Source organism: Elaeis guineensis, chromosome 8 (assembly GCF_000442705.2).
Source record: "Elaeis guineensis isolate ETL-2024a chromosome 8, EG11, whole genome shotgun sequence".
NCBI classification, from domain to species: Eukaryota; Viridiplantae; Streptophyta; class Magnoliopsida; order Arecales; family Arecaceae; genus Elaeis; species Elaeis guineensis.
The window spans coordinates 21,082,452-21,102,485 of record NC_026000.2 but is presented as its reverse complement, the minus strand read 5'-3'; the positions used below and the strand labels follow the sequence as shown (position 1 = coordinate 21,102,485).

The window sequence follows — 20,034 nt, the reverse complement described above, 5'->3', positions numbered from 1 at the left end:
AATGGGTTAGATGGATTAGGTCCATAATTGGGTTAGACCTAAGGTTAGCTTAAAGAAATAGACTAAATTAGAGTAATTGGTCAAATCTAATCAAAAGTTGAATTAGATTAGGTCAAGGATACTCTAGACTCAACTCCAATAGTTGTAGTTGAATGGGTCCATGTCTTTAACTAGACCAAGATGGACTTAATTCATAGCTACGCGGTGGAACCCAATTTACTAAGTTGATCAAATTGAACTAATGAATCGGTTGGTGTCTAAGATAAGTTTGGCAATTTGACCAGTGGTTTTTAAGCGGGAGCTACTCGTAGTGATTCGATCTCTGACGAGTTAATGGCATATCCTCACTACTGATCTCACTTACCTGGCCAACCTGGTGAATTAGGTTTTGATTAGATCACTTGGTGATTAGGGCTCACCCATGTCATTAGGTAAATCAGTTTGACTGATTTAGGTGCTCCTAATGCCTGCTTTAATTAAATCCTTTTTAATCTGACTTGGTGAAGTCAGTGGGAGGATTGAAATTGGCTGGATATTTTTTTCTCATCTATCTTTTAATAAAATTCTCAAAAATTATTAGGTCCCTAAAAATGATTAAGTTATATTGATAACTAAGTCATAGCCTCCCATTAAGTGAGTGATAATGAGTCCATTAGTTTAATAATCATTGGAGGCCCAAAGGCCTGGTGCTTATTGACTAATGGAATTATCATTCATACTATGATAATTTGGTTTGAGTCTTTCTGATGGTGATCAGATTGGCCAGCCAAAGTCAGGCCTGATCATTTATTGATCCGATTCATCAAATCAAATCATGTTAATGGTTGGACCTAACCAGATCTTTTCAGTGGAGGCCAAAGCCTACTGATTAGGTTCTGGGGCAAAATCAATTACAAGAAGTTGTTTAGAGAAACAACTGGTTATGAACCTACCCATAGATGCACATGGGTTAACCAACCAAAGTTGGGCTCGTGTGTAGTCTGTGTGGATTCTAGTACCCACTAGAGAATTAAAGTAATTCCTCGAATTGGAGGTTGAGGCTACCAGTTCGTAAAAATACTGGGAGAAACTTTAGACTAAAGTCCAAATCTTTAGTATTTATAATTTATGTACTAATAGAGGTCTAGTTTTTCTTTATGCAGCTATGGCCACTACTCTATCCCTCCGGTTATTATTAGATAATGACAAGCTCATGGGACCTAATTTCGATAGCTGGTATCAAAAATTAAAAATCGCCCTTGAGGATGAGCGGATCCTTTATGTAGTAACGGATCCGACACCCGAGGAGCCAGCCCCGAACGTTAGAGGGACGGTCTGAGATACTTATCAGAAGTGGTTCAACGATCGCACCACCGTTCGATGCATTATGCTGGCGGCAATGAATGATGAGTTCAGCCGTAGGTTCGAGAACGCCCAGCCACAGGAGATGCTTCAAATGTTGAACGACTCCTTTGGCACGCCTGACGACGTTGAAAGGCACAAAACTAGTTGTACCATTTTCAATGCTCGATGAGGGATGGAGCCTCAGTCACTGATCATGTGCTGTACATGATTGAAATGATTGAGCACCTAAGTAAACTGGGCTTTCCCTTGCACGAGCAGCTCGATAAAGATGCGATCCTTAATTCATTGCCCAAGTCCTTCCTCCCCTTCCTTTCTCATTTTCGGATGACAAAGCCTGCAGTGAACTACCACGGCTTGTTGGGATTGCTGCAGAACTTTGAGAAGGATCACCAGCTCCATAAGGTGTCGGTGAATGTTGTGGGAGGGTCTTCTTCTGATCGTCGACCCTTTAAGAAAGGGAAGAAGAAGAATAAGAAGAAGAAGAATAAGAAGGTGCAGCTGCATGCTGGGACGTCTGCACAGGGTCAGATCAAGAAGCGCAAGCCCGACCAGAGCCAGGCGGAGTACTTCTTTTGCAAGAAGCAGGGGCACTGGAAGAGAAACTGTCCTCTATACATTGCCTCCCTGGACCCGAACAGGCCGAAGAAGAAGCAAGGTACTTATATGATAATACCTTGCAACTTTTTCATTTGTGATACTACTGCCTGGGTATTGGATACCAGAAGCCCTTATCATATTTGCAATTCGATGCAGGGTCTGCAGGTTAGTAGGAGATTTGATGAAGGCGAGAGGTTCTTGAACGTTGGAGATGGAAGCAAAGTTTCAGTTCTAGCATTAGGAATCATGAACCTTGTAATCAATTCTCGAAATATAATTCTGAGTGAATGTCACTATTGTCCAAGCTTTTTATTAAATATTATTTCTGTAGGCCTTTTGACCATGAACGGTTATCAATTTTTAATAAAAAAATATTTGCAATATCATTTTGAATGGTGTTATAATATTTATTGGACAACTTAATAATGAAATTTACTTTCTATCACAACTTGTTAATGTAGTTCAAACCTTCGGTAAACGCCCTAGAATAGATTATGTGTCAGAAGTCTACCTTTGGCACTGTAGGCTAGGTCATATCAATAAAAACAGGATAAACATGTTGGTTCAAGAAAGAATTCTTGAAGTAGGTGATTGTGAATCACTTCCAACCTGTGAGTCCTGTCTTCTTGATAAAATGACCAAGTCACCTTTTACTGAAAAAGGTGAGCGAGCCAGTGAACTCTTGGCTCTGGTACATTCTGATGTATGTGGACCCATGAGCTCAAGTGCAAAAGGTGGATATTTCTACTTCATAACCTTCACAGACGACCTATCGAGGTATGGGTATGTCTATTTAATGAAGCATAAATCAGAGTCATTTGAAATGTTCAAACTATTCCGAAATGAGGTAGAAAAATAAACTGAAAAGTGTATTAAAACTCTTCGATCTGATCGAGGAGGTGAATACCTTTCCAATGATTTACTGACATATCTTGGAAAGAATGGGATTCTCTCTCAGTGGACTCCTCCTGGAACACCACAACATAATGGTGTATCTGAAAGGAGGAATCGGACCTTGTTGGATATGGTTCGATCCATGATGGGATTTGTTGAACTGCCGATCTCCCTCTGAAGATATGTGCTCGAATCGGCTTGTTACCTTCTAAATAAAGTTTCGAGTAAGTCTGTAACCAAAACGCCATATGAGATATGGATAGGATGTAAGCCAGTACTCTTGCACCTTAGGGTTTGGAGGTGTCGGCTTATGTTAAACATTTAATTACGGACAAGCTTGGACCTAGGTCTGACAAGTGTAATTTTATAGGGTACCCAAAAGAGACCAAAGGGTATTACTTCTACCTAGCTGATGAGCAAAAAGTGTTTGTCAGCCTTAAGGTAATCTTTTTGGAAAAGGAGTTCCTTGGTGAAGGGACTGTTGCCTCTAAGGTCGAACTTGACGAAGTTCGGCAGGTGAAAAAATCGACACAAGTTGCTGAACCTTAACTGGATTTGGTTAGATCAGATCCGGAGCCCATTGTTCAAGCACTCTTAAGGCGATCTGATAGAGTACCATGTCAACCGGACAGATACTATGGTTTCTTAGTCCAGGATGGCGATTCTATCGAACTTGATGAAAACGATGAGGATCCGATCATCTATATGGATGCAATGCAGAGACCTGACTTGAGAAATGGCTGGAGGCCATGAAATCCGAAATAGAGTCCATGAAGGTCAACGATGTGTGGACATTGGTTGACCCACCCAAAGGAGTAAAACCCATAGGGTGTAAGTGGGTCTTCAAGAGGAAGAGATGCGCAGATGGAAAGGTGGAAACCTATAAAGTCCGTCCGATTACCAAGGGATATCGTCAACGTTATGGTATAGACTATGACGAGACATTTTCTCCTGTGGCAATGCTCAAATCCATTCGGATTATGCTTGCGATAGCTGCCCATCTGGACTATGAAATCTGGCAGATGGATGTGAAGACAGCTTTCCTAAATGGAAAGCTGGATGAAGAGGTGTATATGATACAACTTGAAGGATTCACATCCACAGATGAGTCTAAGGTGTGCAGGCTACAGAGGTCCATTTATGGACTTAAGCAGGCATCACGGAGTTGGAACATATGTTTTGATAAGACGATCAAGATGTATGGCTTCGTTAAGAACGGAGAAGAGCCATGCATTTATAAATGGGCTAATGGTTCAGTAGTAGTATTTTTTGTATTGTATGTGGATGACATTCTCTTAATTGAGAATGATGTCCCTGCATTACAGGGAATAAAGATTTGGCTGTCGTCACAGTTCTCCATGAAGGATCTGGGAGAAGCTTCCTACATCCTAGGGATGAGGATCTATAGGGATAGATCTAAAAAGTTGCTTGGTTTATCTCAGCCCACGTATATTGATACTATGCTGAAGAGGTTCAGCATGAAGAATTTCAAGAAAGGCTATCTTTCGATAGGCCATGAAATTTCTCTCTCAAAGAGGGATTGTCCGACAACACCTCAAGAGAGAGAGCATATGGGTAGGATTCCATATGCTTCGGTAGTGGGATCTATCATGTACGCCATGACATGTACACGACCAGATGTGGCATACTCACTAGGGGTAGTGAGTAGATACCAATCTGATCTAGGAAGAATCACTGGAAGGTTGTTAAAATCATCCTGAAGTATTTAAGAAATACTAAGGACCGCTGGCTTGTTTATGGTGAATCAGACTTGAGACTTATAGGGTTTACAGACTCTAGTTTCCAGTCTGATCATGATGACAGCAAAAGTGTGTCGGGATTTATTTTTATCCTTAATGGTGGGGCTATCTGCTAGAAAAGTTTCAAGCAGCACACAGTGGCTGATTCAGTTTGCGAGGCGGAGTATGTCGCCGCATCAGATGCTGCCAAAGAAGCGGTGTGGCTGAGAAAATTCATCATCGAGCTTGGAGTAGCACCCTCCCTTGTTGGTCCAGTTCTGCTCTACTGTGATAGCTCTGGAGTCATTGCTCAGGCGAAGGAACCAAAGGCACACCAGCAGACGAAGCATATTCTGCGCCGCTACCATCTCATCCAAAAAATTATGGATCGAGGTAACGTCGATCTTCAGAAGATCGACGGAAAGGAGAACCTGGCTGATCCATTCACTAAAGCCATTGCAGTGAAGGAGTTCGATAACTACAAGTCGAAGATGGGTATTAGATACTGCACCGATTGACTTTAGGCCAAGTGGGAGATTGTTGGGAATAGTGTTCCAAAGTCAATCGTCAGCCTGTTGACGGTTGTGCTCATTTTTATATTTGTACATGAATTATGAATTAATAAAAATTATTTTAATATTTTTCATCATAAAATGTTTCATCTTCTAATGAACTCCTATGTTGTGGTGAAGTCCTTAGGACTATTTAGACTCGACAAAGGAGGATTTGTCGTTTAGTCCTTAAATCTGTTCGAGACCAAATGATACGTTGTTACCAAGGACGACAATATTTATCAAGCATAGATCATTGTGTGCCATATAGTTTGGTTGTCCTCTTAACCAATGAGTGTGGAGACACTGGTATGGCATACAGATGAGATGTAAGGGTACATCTGTACTGAACGTGACCGACTCCGGAGCTATTTCTGCTGTCAAGATTTGCTCCGATAGAATATGGGTATAAATATCCCTCCGACCTGAGACCATCACGGTGACTTGCAAGCAACTCACTGCACTTAGGCACTGGACTACCTGAATTTCTAATTCAGTGACGGAAGGCTGCTGGGTGTAGTCAAGTACTTGACTTGTCGGTGCGTGTGTCAAGATGGGATTGACCACTCCAATTTAGGAGCTGTGTACAGTCATGTTTCAATTTAGCAAAATTTTGACCAGGGTAGTCCTTGTGAGGAGTCACAGGACTGTTTGAGTTGAGCACGATTCGGATGATCTGATCAAGGTTGACAGTTTAACCCTGAGTCATCCTAAACATAGGGGTCAAAAGGATGAATTATACAGTAACCATATTCATGTAGGTTTTGAGTGTTGCGATTGTAACTATTCGACCTATTCGAACGTTGGGTACCATTGCTAGATGGTCACTTCGATTAGTATAGGAATTGATTTCTGTGCTACCGACTTAGGTTCGAACCTACGGGGTCACACACATTAGATGTTTCTATCTGATCTGATGGCTGATGTAGAATCTTACATATTTGGGATTCAGTGATCGAGAATCAGGATTCTCTGATCACGAGTTCCACACATTATGAGTACCGTGGTCAAGAGTCCCACTGGTTGGGACTTTTCAATCAGGATTACATATCGATGAATTCTGATGCCCGATTGCCCATTGGATTTGGACTCAGTATTTATGAGAGGTTTAATTAGTAATTTGATCGCTAATTAACTCAATTTGATTGAGTAATTATTTTTGGATCAAGTCCAATTGAATTGGATTCAGTTGGGTTTGACCCGATTAGGTTAAGAGTTGACCTAATCGTCAAGATGGTTTGGTCCCTGATTTGATCGAAGGTTGGGCTTAGTCAATTCCTGATTTGATTAGGATTTTATTGAGCCTAATTAAACCTAATTAAGTTGGGTTTAAATTAGTCTAATTGGACCTAACTTATTTGGTTCAATTAGGTTGGTTTAAATAATGAAACCACCTTGACCCAATCTCCATGCGCCACCTCACTTTCATTGCACCCATTTGAATTCATGAGAAGGAACTTCTCATGAATTATTTTTTCATGCCAAGCCCTCTCCACACCCCATTTTAATGTGCCAAAGAATAGATAAGGATGATTGGTTGGCCATTCAAATTCAAAATAAAGTTTGAATTTGAATGGGCAATCAATCTTTGCACCTTATCCCTTTTTTTACGCTCTATTTATTACATGAGAAAATATTTCTCATGAAATCACTCCATGCACAATTTAAGCCACGCCTCACGCCTTTAGTGGATAAGGGATGAGTTGGTGTCCTTTTGAATTCAAAATTTGATTTGAATTCAAATGTGCAATTACTCATCTTTATCCTTTCTTTTGGATAAGATGTTTGACGTTGTTATAAAAGGAGGAGAAGAGTGGGGCATGTAAGAAGAAGATTTTTGAAGAAAAATTTTGGAGTGTGAGAAGTCTTGTGCGTGAGAAGGAAGTCCATATCCTTCCAAGAGAAAAAGAAAGAAAAAAAAAGAAAAGTGGGTGCAAAATTTTCGGTGAGTTTCCTAGAGTTTTAGCCTGGGGTTCGGAAAGTGAGAAAGTGAGCTACGAGTGTCGTGAGCCCACAAAATCTCAGAAAGATCTTCAACATCCTCTCAAGCACGTCTGTTGATGATCCAGAGTATTTGAAAAATCGACAGACATCAATCGAAGGAGTTCGATCAGCATCGACCGTCAAAAGGGCTCTACAACGAGCTAGCACTCGTGAGGAGTTGATCAGACCGAAAGCTTCGTGTGGATGATCTGCAGAGGCCAGACACACTGTGTGGCTACATTGTGATGATCAGACTCTCTCGACGGTGATCAGATTGTGGCGATCTACTACCCGCACAAAGGTATTGTGTTCTGAAATCATTACAATAAAGTGTTTATTGTTCAAATTTGAATTTCAAATTTAAATGCATGCATACTATATATCATATTTAGATCCTAGTGTAGGATAAATTTATATTAATTAATTAGATTAATTAAAATTTTTTCATTGTAAAATCATGATTTTGAAAAAATTTTAAAATTACCATTTTACCCCTGCACTGAATTTCCCCACATACAAGATACACCTGCACACATGAAAATAAATTTTAACCTTTGATACCCAAGCTAACTTGGGTCCTTTGGGGTTAGTCACAATGATTTTTTTTGAAACCCATATTTTCTTAATATATCTATCATCAAATTTATTTGATAAACATGAATAAACTTTATGCCTTACTTTGCCACATTTAAAATAAGTAATATTTGATAATTTTTTTATAGATGTATTGACAAAAATATTTTCAAAAAAATTTTATTTTCTTAGAGTGTTATAGCTAAGTCAAACTTTATCATATACAGCTTTTTGACTGTCAATGATCATCTAAAGTTTGTTTGAACTTAATGTAAATTTATCAATAATAGGTTTTAACTTGGTTACCTCTTCCTTTAATTTTTGATTTTCTTTTACAAAAGTTTTATTTTGACTAAAAAGTTTATCTTTTTCTTTTATTAGAGACTTATTCTTTAGTTCTGATTCTTCATTTTTCTTATCAACTTCTTCTTTTTTTTAGCTAATATTTGATTTTTTAATTTCAGATTTTTATTTTTTGTTCCTAATTTTTTAGGTCATTTAAAAGTTCATGAAAAGCTTCTAATAGTTCATCATAAGTAAATTCATTTTGAATTTCGGGTGTTATCTCATTTTTATGTGCCATAAGGCACATGTTGGCTTCTTCGTGAGATTCTTCATCAATGATGGAGTCATCACTGTCACTCCATGTAGCCATCATGGTCTTTTTCTTCTTGAACTTCTTTTGACCTTTCTGGAGCTGGGGGCATTCTAATATGAAGTGGCCCGACTTCTTGCATTCATAGCATATGAGGGTTGTTTCTATTTTTTTTTTTTACTTGGTTCTCCCTTAGCTGGTGGTCTTTTCTTGGTCCCTTATCTTTTTCTTCTCATGAAGCATCTAAATTTTATGGTGATCAGGGTCAAGTCCTCATCTTCCTCGCTATTGTCTGATTTTTCTGTGTCTTCTTCTTTCTGAGCTGTCGACTTGAGAGCGATGGTTTCTTTCTTTTGGTTTCCTCCTCAGTGTGTTGCTTCATGATTAGTTCGTGAGTAACGAGGGATTTAAGCAACTCCTCTAACGACAGAGTATTTAAATCTTTGACCTCTTGGATTGTAGTGACTTTTGCCTCCCACGATCTTGGTAAGGACCTGAGCACTTTTCTCACAAGATCACTGTTAGAATAATATTTGTCAAGGATTTTTAAACCATTTATAATATCAATGAAATGAGTGAACATTTGAGTTATTGACTCTTCAGGTTTCATTTTAAACAGTTCATAGTTATGCACAAGCATAATGATCTTAGATTTTTTTACTTGGTTTGTGCCTTCGTACATGACTTCTAACCTATCTCAATTTTTTTTAGCTGAATTATAAGTAAAAATATAATTAAATTCATTTGCATCCAAAGCACAATATAAAGTATTCATAGCTTTAGTATTGAGCTGAGTCATTTTCTTATCAATTTCATCCCATTTACCTTTCGACTTAAGGAGAGACATACCATCAATCAATTTAGTGAGGTGTGTGTGGTGTCTATTTACTATGACACTCCACATATCATAGTCAAGTATTTGAATAAAAATTCTAATTTGAGCTTTTTAATAGATGTAATTTGACCCATTGAAAAGAGAAGGTCGGTTTGTAGATTGCCCCTCAGCTAGAGATGTGCCAAATTAGGTTGCCATAGATCTTTGACCCTTGATGGTTAAATCAAGCGAGCGCTAAAGCACTAGACTCTGATACCACTTATTGTCCAGATATGGAGCCCAAGAGGAGGGGTGAATTGGATCTTTTTAAAATTTTAAAAATTAGTGCACTAAAATAATATGCTAGAGTGTTTGAGTGGAGTGGGTTGATTTCTAATAAAAATGAATTCAAACACAAAAGATAAAAATGTAAGTATAAGATACAAAGAACAAGTAAAGAGAAGCAAGCACAGCAAACACAAAAAATTTATATTGATTCGGTGCCAACCTTGCACCTACATCCACTCTCTAAGTCTCTACTTGAAAATTCAATCCACTAAACGGATTACAAAGTTACAACACGTCAAATAACTTCGATCCTTGCTATCCAAGTAAGAACACTTATTTTTTGGGTATAAGCCAACCTTCAACAATCTGATTCAAGGTTCGGATCAACCCAATCGAGTTTTGGAACCTCCCAAAACTCAAAAAACTAAATACAATATGAGAAAAATAGGGTACAAAAAATTCAGCACAATATTCTCTTAAATAAATATAATAAATACAATATAAATATAATACTTAAGGAAAAAAATTTTTGCTGAACACCCTTAATAAATTGCACACTTGATTGCTGCAGGAGAGTGGTTGGTGAAATATTTAAATATTTTTATTTATCTCTTTAGGACTGATTGAGTTTTTCTGGGATTTGAACTTGAGTGCTTACAAAATCTTTGATTTCTCATTTCAAGAAAGCAATTATAATTATCATTTGCACTTGAGAATGTCTTAGTATCGGTTTAGAGCCGTGAAGAGTGTTTAATGCACATTAAATATATCAAAAATAGACTGAAAACTAGTCATTACGAAGCTTATCTAGAATGGATCATCCCATATGGATCGTCCCACAGTGACTGAAAAGTCCCATAGAATACCTTATTTGGCCAGTCTGAAAATCAGACTTTCTGTTTTGATCTTAGGGGTCATTCTAAGTGCATCATCCCACTGCATGGGTCGTCCCACTATGTGCCATGAGCTAAATGATACATGCCGGCTATCTAATGAAAGGGGATGACCCAGATGGATCGTCTCATTTTGTGCCAATCCAATTTTTTATATATTTAAGGTCCGAAACTTACCAGAATACTTTCAAATACTCTCAAATGAATTCAAATTAATTTGACACTCTCAAGAGGCTTCGAAAACTTCTACAACTTGTAGAAACTTCAACTTTGGCACACTTAATGAAGTTTTTCAAATTCAATCTTTTGGACTATATGAAACATCACAAAAATATTCTTCAAAGACAAGAACACATTAGTAGTCCCCTCAAATAGTTTGCGATCATTAAAATCAATTCTTGGAGCAACAGATAGAATAGAACCTACGAAGTCATACTCAAAAGAGGTCATGATTGATCAGATTGTTGAATTATAATTTTGAATCGTAAAATGATTCAATTATCAATTTGATTGATGATTGGATGAATATGTAAAAGTTTACATGAAGGACTTACTAAGAGTCAGTAAGTTAAAGGAGGACTAATTTATAATTATTACTGAATTATTTAATTTGATTAAATAATTAGATTGAGTCCTAGTCAAATTAAATTAGGATTTAATTTGATTGAACTTAGTTTGAGTTTGAATTAGATTGGATTTTATACATCCAAAACAATTTTGAACTCAATAAAGTTTTGACTTAGTTGGAAACCCAAATCAATTTGGATTCAAACCCAAACTGAGTTAGACTTGGACCAAGTGTTTGACCTGGTCCAAGCAAGCCTCACGCCCCAAGATAATCCATGCACAAGAGAGGATTAGTGTGAGTTTTGATTTTGCATGGATAAAGGAGGGTGCATAAAGTGAAGGGGCGGCACCTTATCTCCTAGAGTCCTAGTCTTTTTGGACTCTTATCTTTCGAAACCCTAACTAACCCTAAGACATATGGTTTAAAAGGAGATAAGATGGGTGCCTCCATAGAGAAGATCATGAGAGGTTAGCATGTTCGATAGAAAGAAAGAAGGGCACGCATAAAAGGAGGGGTGGGGCATAAGAAGTAGGGCATGAAGAGTTCACACACACAGGGGTAGGACATGCCATCTTCATCTTTTTCTCCTCTAAATTCAATCCAAGAGTTGGACAAAACGAAAAGAAGAGAAATTTGATTTATCATCTTTTTTCTTCTCTAGATCTCCTTCCGTTTCTCTTAAGAAGAGAAAAAGAGAAAAAAAATCAGATTAGATCTGATTTCTTCTTCCTACTATAGATCTTTTTAGTTCTCTTGAGAAGAGAATCAAAAGGAAAAAAAGATTCGATAATTCAAAGAGAGATCTCTGCAAAAGAGCTAGAATCCCGATGAGATCGGGATCTCCTGATCAAATCAACCTCGAGTATATATCCATAGAGCTCGGACACTTATGCAGCTTCAATGGATCTTGAAGATATCCATGGATCATCAGATTGTGGCATCAACAGATCTTAAAGATATCCACGGATCATCGAATCGCGGTCAAGATCTATCCGTGCAAAGATAAAAATCAGATTTTTATTCTTACATAGATCTTAACCTTGTACATATGATGATGTTTCATTTTATATGGAGATATGATCTCTATACATATTTGATTAGATTAGATTTAATTAATAATTAATTTTAATATTATTCTGACATAAGGTTGTTCTGGCATAATATTGAAATATTATATTGTATGATTGTCCAAAAATGATATTAAAAATTTTATTTTTTTTTTTTGCTGCATATAATTAATTTTTAAAATTTTTGTATGTATGAAAGTCATGTGATGGATTTCCTAACACTACTCACATGCTCACCTATGCTTTGTTCAAGAAAAGAAACTTACAAGATTTGTTTTATTCTAACGTTATAATTGATTTTCTTTTTTTTTTTTTTTCACACGTTTGCTCTTTTACCTGCTCAGTCCTTCTTATTCTCTCCCTTTTTCTTTTCTGCCTCCATGTTTACTCCTTGATTTTTCATTCTTATCAGACCTTTTGCTTCTTTTCTTTCGTTCTGTTTTTCTTTCTTTTTCAATTTTTCAATGAAAATATAGCTATTATTATCAAAATATCATATAACTTTTAATATTTTCCCATCCTCACTTAATCACTCTCCTCTTTAACTCACCAGTTTCAATAGCTCCAAAATTTAATCTAGAAACCTGTGTCTGCGTGCCTTGGAAATGAGCTAATGACAGGCATGCCTGGGAAAAAGATGTGCACTCTGAAGGAAGACACTGAACATTGCTTGCAGTTTACTGAGTTGTCATACCTTGGGCTCCCGTTTTTAGAACATATAAATATGAGGTGGAAATATCTGACATTGAAATAGAATTTTGTGTGAAAAAACTTGCTCACCTTGGAACTTTAGATTTCTTGGAACGACGAGGGACAACCTGAACTACACGCGTAACGTAGGTCTAAAGGTTCTTTTGAGGTTGAGGATAACTTGAACTTGTGACGCATTGCATCTCGAATAAATGTGTATGTACACTCAATGTAAGTATAACAACGGTATCTATCTTCTGAGAAGTGACAATTGACTGGTTGAAACATGAAGCAATTTGACCATATAAAATATTAATAATTAATTATCTCAAATAATACATAAATTTTAAGTCAGGAATATAATTTTTATAGGAGATAAAAAAATATAAATATTACCATCCAAATCTATTTTATATTTGAATCAATCTGAATATGAATAAAATTTAAAGATCCGACTAATATCCATATCTGTATCCATATCCATAAAAAAAATAGATATGAATATGGATATAGATAGATAATTATCCGATCCGTATCTTAATCTACATATAATCTTATATAATTTTATATAATACTTATTAATTTTTAAAAAAATATATGACCATATAAATACGTTATTAATTGATTTATTATTTATTTAGTAATATTTTTGATTATGTAATCATAAAGTTTAATTATCTAAATAATATCTATAATTATATCCATACTTTCAGTATTTGAATTGTATTCATATCTATTTAAAATAAATATAGATATAAATTTTTACATCTAAATAATATCGTATTTGTATTCGTCAGACAAAATAAATATGGATATGGATATGGATATGAATATGGTGGTATTTGATCTGTATTTAATTTGATTTCAGTATTAAGTTTTCATAATATTATATGGTCACCAAATTGTTACATTAAATCTTTATTTACTTTACTGAGTTCTCGAGAGCATTATTAACATCTTTGGTTAAATTTATGATTATATTGATTATATGAGTTGCGCATATTTAAAAATGCTTTTGGAAGCATGAGTTATATATTATATATGCTTATTAAGATAGTAAGTGTGCCACTCAGAGCCCGAGTTGATAGATGGACAAGCTGCCAAGTGATGTTACTCTGCTCGATTGAGCTAGAGAAGCATTGTACGATACTGGAGTTGATTTGCAATCATAATGATTACAATTTTACTGGAATGTATTCGGTTGGGATTTCTCTGATGCTTAGGTCCGGCAAAATTTTGAGAAGTAATAAAAGGGATGAAAGAGAGATTAAAATACGAGCATATGGCATTCAGATTTTCTCATTGTACTTGGAGGGTCTCTGTACCTAAGGGTGTATACAGTATGGTTCGGATAGGTTTAAGATCAATCTTCAAATAGAATTATTTAAATAAATTCATAAAATTGGAATCGAAATCAAATTGATCATATAAAAAATTGACTCAAACCGTTCCAAAAAAAAATTGCTTCAGTTTGATTTCATTTAGTTTATCAAGTTGTGGGCTATCAAGATTTTGCCAAATGAACAATTTATGGAATAGACTAAATAGTTGCTGTCTATCTTAAGTTCAAATCATGCTAAACGAGCAATTTTTTGGATGAGCTAAATGGGCAAAATAGAGTATGGCTACAACTTCCTTTGAGAAAACATGGCAGCTTATGATTTCTCATTTATCTTTATATACATACGGGTCGGTTTGGTTTAAATTGAATTTTTTCAAAACTTAAATTGAATCCAAATAATTTATTTTGGTTTCTAAATTTTTTAAATTAAGATTGAATCAAATCTAAAAAAGTTTGATACAAATCAAACCAAAATTACTGATTTGAATCAGTTTTACAGTTTGATCAGTTTCGTTGTATATCCCTATTTGTACTTGGTATTTATAAAGGAAAGGATCTGAATCTATCTGGCTAGGATCATGCAATTCGCTGAAGAGTAGCTGAACATTTTTTGTATCTGCTGATCAAGATAGTTAAGATATTGTTTTAGGTGTGCTGAGGTCGGACGCTTTTCTTATTCACTGATTTGGTCAATTATGGCATTTTTTTTAGGACAGGTTAAGATCATGGTGAGCCGTAATGCATTGTGCTGATTATATACAGATTTGATTGGCTGCTGATTTCGTGGTACACATGTCATATGATTGGTGGATTAAGTTGTGAGGCGATATTTTAAGAATAGCGAATTAGAATTGTATTAATAAGGAGAGACAGAGATAGGTATCAAATATCAAAATAATTTTGGTCAACACTTTGGTGAATCGAAAATTTGAAAACATTCAATTCGATGGTTTATGCTTTTTCCTAATATGTGGGGCACGTATGCGTGATTAACGATTATTCATACGGTCAGGCAACCGCGTTATTGCTCTTCCCACAACCACCGCTTGCGGTTTCCTTAACCTTCAGCGGTTTAAAAAGTTCACACGCTCCCCTCCACCCCTTCCTAAAAATGTACCGCAGAGCACTGTATCTGGATCCAAAAACTCGCCTTGGACCAATGAGATTTCTCCATCCAATAAGCTTCGCTCTTTTAATCGGACGAATCAGATCGATGCTCCGTCGGTCTTGATGGGATCCCGGCCGTGCATACCACTTGGCTTAAGTTATGCCGCGCGGACACGGACCAGAGTTCCACTACGCATCGGTCAGCGGTTGTTGGCTTCACCGCGACCGCGATGTACCTTACCGACCTAACCGTCACTAGTAAGAAATGGAGGGGCGGTTGTTCGCTTTTAAAAACCTTTTCGCAGCCTTGGAAAGGAAACCGCCGAGGGGTTGGGTGTTGGCACGGCAGTATAGCCGTTTGGAGGAACCTGACGTGAGCAAGGCTAATGCTTGCTTCATCAATGAGGTTTTGTAAAACATATCAAGTAGGGCTCGGCCCAATTGGATGTTTTACTAGACCAACCAGCCCAATGCTAAATAAACCCACAAACTACAGAAGAAAATTGAAGTATAGAGAAAAAACAATTGCTTTAGTGCAGCCATTCTAAATGGCCCTATATTTGTTTGGGATCAAACTTGCTTTTCCAAGGAAAGGAGATGCATTGAAAGCACATATTTTTACTCAAACCATCATTAGAATAATTTGTGGAACTTGCTTGCATGAAGCATTACTAGATATACCCGAATAACCTACAACTTTTCGACCATGCTCCAAAATGAGTGAACATGTCTTAAAGATAAAACACAAGAAGACCTGCTGGTCCCTTGTGACATATATCATATCTAACAAGTGATTTATCAGCAGATTTATATACACACATCAAAGCTTCATTTTATTATGACTGTTTCTTTTTTTTTTTTTTGTTTGGAAAAAAAAACATACATTCACTGATTCACAACCTTTTTGATTTAGTTTCTTGTATAATAAGATGGGAGAAACAGCCCACGAGGCCCAGCATCTAGATGGGCCCTAGAAAAGAGAATTCCTTTCCATTCAACTCCTATAAAATACTCTGAATCGAATCCTTTGTCTACGGCTCCATTCTCTCTCTCTCCCTACTCTTCCCCACCAAAAGGTAGAGAAAAAAAAGGAACAGACATGGTGCGGGTGAGCAACAACTTGGTCGGGCTTCTCAACATCGTGACGCTCCTCCTCTCGATCCCCATTCTGGGGGCCGGCATCTGGCTGGGCCACCGCGCCCACACCGACTGCGAGAAGTTCTTGGAGCGCCCCGTCATCTTCCTCGGCGTCTTCCTCCTCCTCGTCTCCCTCGCCGGCCTCGTCGGCGCCTGCTGCGGCGTCTCCTGGCTCCTATGGCTCTACCTCCTCGTCATGTTCCTCCTCATCGTCGTCCTCTTTTGCTTCACCGTCTTCGCCTTCGTCGTCACCAACCCCGGCGCAGGCGAGGTCGTGTCGGGCCGGGGATACAAGGAGTACCGCCTCGGGGACTACTCCCACTGGCTCCAGAAGAGGGTCGACGACGACGGAAACTGGCGCAAGATCCGGAGCTGCTTGCAGGAAGGCAAGGTGTGCCAGAGGATGGAGGAGAGGAACCAGACGCTCGATGAGTTCATCAACAACCACCTCTCGCCAATTCAGGTAAAGTTCTTGTTTTTGCTCTTTTCTTGTCGTTTGTCTAGGTTAAAAATTCGTTCTTTGCTGATCTTTTTTTTTTTTTTTGATGGTTTTGGTCCTTTTGGAACATGGACTCATCAATAGAAATCTATCTCTCTCTATCTTTTTTTCTTCCATGGAGATAGTATTCGATCAATGCCATTCGAGACCGAAAATTCGATATTTTTTTTTCCCCCGATTTCGTTTGTGCCCTTGTACAAATTTGATGGTTTTGGTCCTTTCGGAACAGAGATTCATCAGCAAATTTTTTTTTTCACCGAGAGTAAAAATTCGATTTTTTTTTTTTTTGATTTCGTTTGTTCGCGTGTATTTTTGATGATTTGGGTCCTTTTTGGAAGATAGGCTTATCGGAAAATGTCTCTTTTCCATCCATCATACGATTTTTACTTATAGAAATATTTTTTTATTTTAATCTTTTTTTTTAGTTTTCTGTTCTTATTTTTCGGAGTATCGGATTCGTCATTCTATGTATTATTGGATCAATGCTCTTATAAGATACTCTCTTTTTTTCTTTTTCTCGTTCTCCTCCACCACCACCACCTTCTCCTTCTCCTCCTCCTCCTCCTCCTTCGTCCCTGGCCGAAGTGACTTGTTTCTTGGTCAAACTGATGGCATTGGAAAGTGGGTCTAAGTGTTTTTTTGGTGTAGTCTGATGACAGCTTTCTGATGGTTTTGGTGAGTTGCTTTATCTTCCTTCTACTTTTGTCTTATTCCTGCAAGTGGTTTTCTGTGGGTAGTTACTCAGGCTGGAGGTAGTTTTGAAACTTTTCGTTTTTTGTTCAGGTTTCTGTCTGTCATTTGGAGATCTGGCCTCCTCCTTTTTCTCTTTTGTTTCATTTATGACAATTTTCTCTTTTTTCTTTCAGAATCTCTCTCTGGCTCTGGGTTTTTAGTATTTTGTGTACCTTTTGTTTTTCTGGTGGCGTTTGTTAAGGGTCTTTGTGTCTTACTGTGCTCTTCTTGATGAATTTTCTCCTTTTTCCCCTTCTTTTGGTAAATTGTTCGGTGAATTTCCTATGCATTCTTATGCTACTGTGAATTTCTTTATTTGTTTCATTGATCAATATTTTTGTTGCCATTTGTTTTACTGCCTCTTGCCCTGTATTTTGGTATCTAGAATTCTAGATGATGATGATCTTTAAAATTGAATCTATCTATTGTAGGTAATATGCACAGGTTTCAGGTTGTATCTTGCGCGCAAAAGTATGATTCACCTTCTTTCATGACGTTAACTTTTATTGCTGCTTTGAGATCTATGTAGGCGGATGGAAGAAAGAGCTTGGAGTGCTTTGAGATCTATGCAAAGTGCGAACCAATGGTTGATGTTATGAAAGAAGATCAGTCATTCTTTCACCCAAAAGACACAACCCGAATCCATCCACACATATTTTATAGATCTTACATCGAGTTTTTTACATGTTGTCAACCGAGTCTAGATAAAATTGGAGTCCTCTTGGTATTTTATAATCCTTAAGTCTAGATTGGTTAGCAATGTCCTTAGCCTTTTGTTTTTTGAGGCCATCTTCATCAAGACTTCAGTTAACGGTCACATTGTGGTGGTCATACTGTTTAACTAAGAGTTGAAGTTTATCTATTTATTAGTTCATTTGTGCATAAACCAAGTCCTAAACTTCCTTTGATTGACATCTAGGATATTCTTGTGAAGTCTTTCAAGTCCTAAACGTTTTGTTGTTGCTTTAATTGCAACGTCACCTTTTTTCTTTTTGTAACTTCAGAAAGTTTTCAAGCTTTCTTTGCTGCTGTAATCTTGGCACGCCCCGCATTGATTTTTGCAACCTAAGAAGTTTTTTAATACTATATTACCTTACAAATGTGTGTGCACTATGTGGTCCTCCTAATGGTTCATCACTCCCGGTGCAAATTACTCAAGTAATCTTGTTAAAAATATGGAATTTAAACTGCATTAGAAAGTTGAGAAAACTCTGTAGTTTGTCTAGGATCACTACCTTACAGCTGCTGATAGTTTTTTAAACATCTGTTGGTGGCTTAATTAAATCAGGTTGCTATTTAACTTTCATGTGCTTTGGCGCTCCTCAATTCTGATTCTGTTTTACCTTTGAACTGTGAGCATATTGTTCTTTCTTTAATGCCTCAAAGTTTACTTCCTTTCTGTAGTTCTATTCCTTGGTGTTTGGATACATAACTTTTAAACTGATAGTTTACCAGCAGACAATCTTTCAGATTAATTTAAAAATGCTGGACCCATTACAAATCCATTTTTTGTGGGAAAGACATACAGATCATGTGTTGCTTTTGTCTAGATTAGATATGTGGCTTCTATTTGAAGGCAAGAGGCTAAATTATTACATTTTTTTTTAATGAGATCATGTGAATCATGTCCGTATTTAGTGGTTTCTCCATGTGTTTGAATTATGATCTGAAATTGGCATCATATAATTTTAACGAAATCTCAGTTCTTTTCTACCTGTTAAATGTTTCTGTCTGTCGTTTTTATGCAGTCTGGATGCTGCAAGCCTCCCACTGCATGCAACTTCACCTACCGGAGTGAAACTGTTTGGGATAAACCTTCTGGCTTCGCCTCTTCTACTAATTCGGACTGCAACACATGGCAAAACGATCCATCTATCCTCTGCTATGACTGCCAATCTTGCAAGGCAGGGGTCCTCGCCAATGTCAAGAATGACTGGAAGAAGGTCGCGGTCGTGAACATCATCTTCCTCATCTTCCTTATTGTTGTCTACTCTGTTGGATGCTGTGCCTTCAGAAACAACAGGAATGACAATGCTCACCCTAGATGGAAAGGAGGATATGCTTAGAGAGAGAGTGATGGTCTCTCCTACTGGTGCTTCTCCTTTTCCTTTGCTGCTCTTGTTTCCGCTTTTCTCTGTACATCGTGGTTGTGACCATTCTAGTCTGCTGAAGTGTTAGCTTAGGATATCAAGATATGTCTGGTAGCAGTGATCTAGGTTTTACCTTGATGTAGTTGCTGTAGCCTTGGATATATTAGTGGTTGCTTAGAGACCCTTTTTTACTTTCATAGTTCGGTATCAATAACTATTATGGTTGGCTTTGATGTCATTTGCTGTTCGATTGTTTTAACAATCCATTTGTTGATGGAAGAAAAAAGGCCAGACTAATATGGAATTTGGCACGACATGGGTTTTTGTATGCGGGATAGATCTTTTAGAAGCTGGTGTTTATGGTACCTAATACCTATCTTCTAAAATAATTAGTGGGCACTTTGTAGGGAACAACATTATATGGATGAGAGCAAATTATGATGTCAATGGGAATCGGAACATGGGAAGGAACAGAATGATAACTTGTTTTGGAGTGGCTTTCTTTTCAATGGTTGAAGCAACTATAAAGTA

At 37.3% G+C, this 20,034-nt stretch overlaps 1 protein-coding gene across 1 annotated transcript; it reads left to right on the top strand.

Annotated features, from left to right (window-relative positions):
• Positions 1-16,084: 16,084 nt before the first annotated feature.
• On the top strand, positions 16,085-19,741 carry LOC105049890 (tetraspanin-8). Its single transcript, XM_010929672.3, has 2 exons — positions 16,085-16,645; positions 19,162-19,741. The coding sequence occupies exons 1-2, from the start codon at positions 16,145-16,147 to the stop codon at positions 19,477-19,479; spliced, it is 819 nt and encodes a 272-aa protein (XP_010927974.1). The 5' UTR covers positions 16,085-16,144; the 3' UTR covers positions 19,480-19,741.
• The last annotated feature ends 293 nt before the right edge of the window (positions 19,742-20,034 follow it).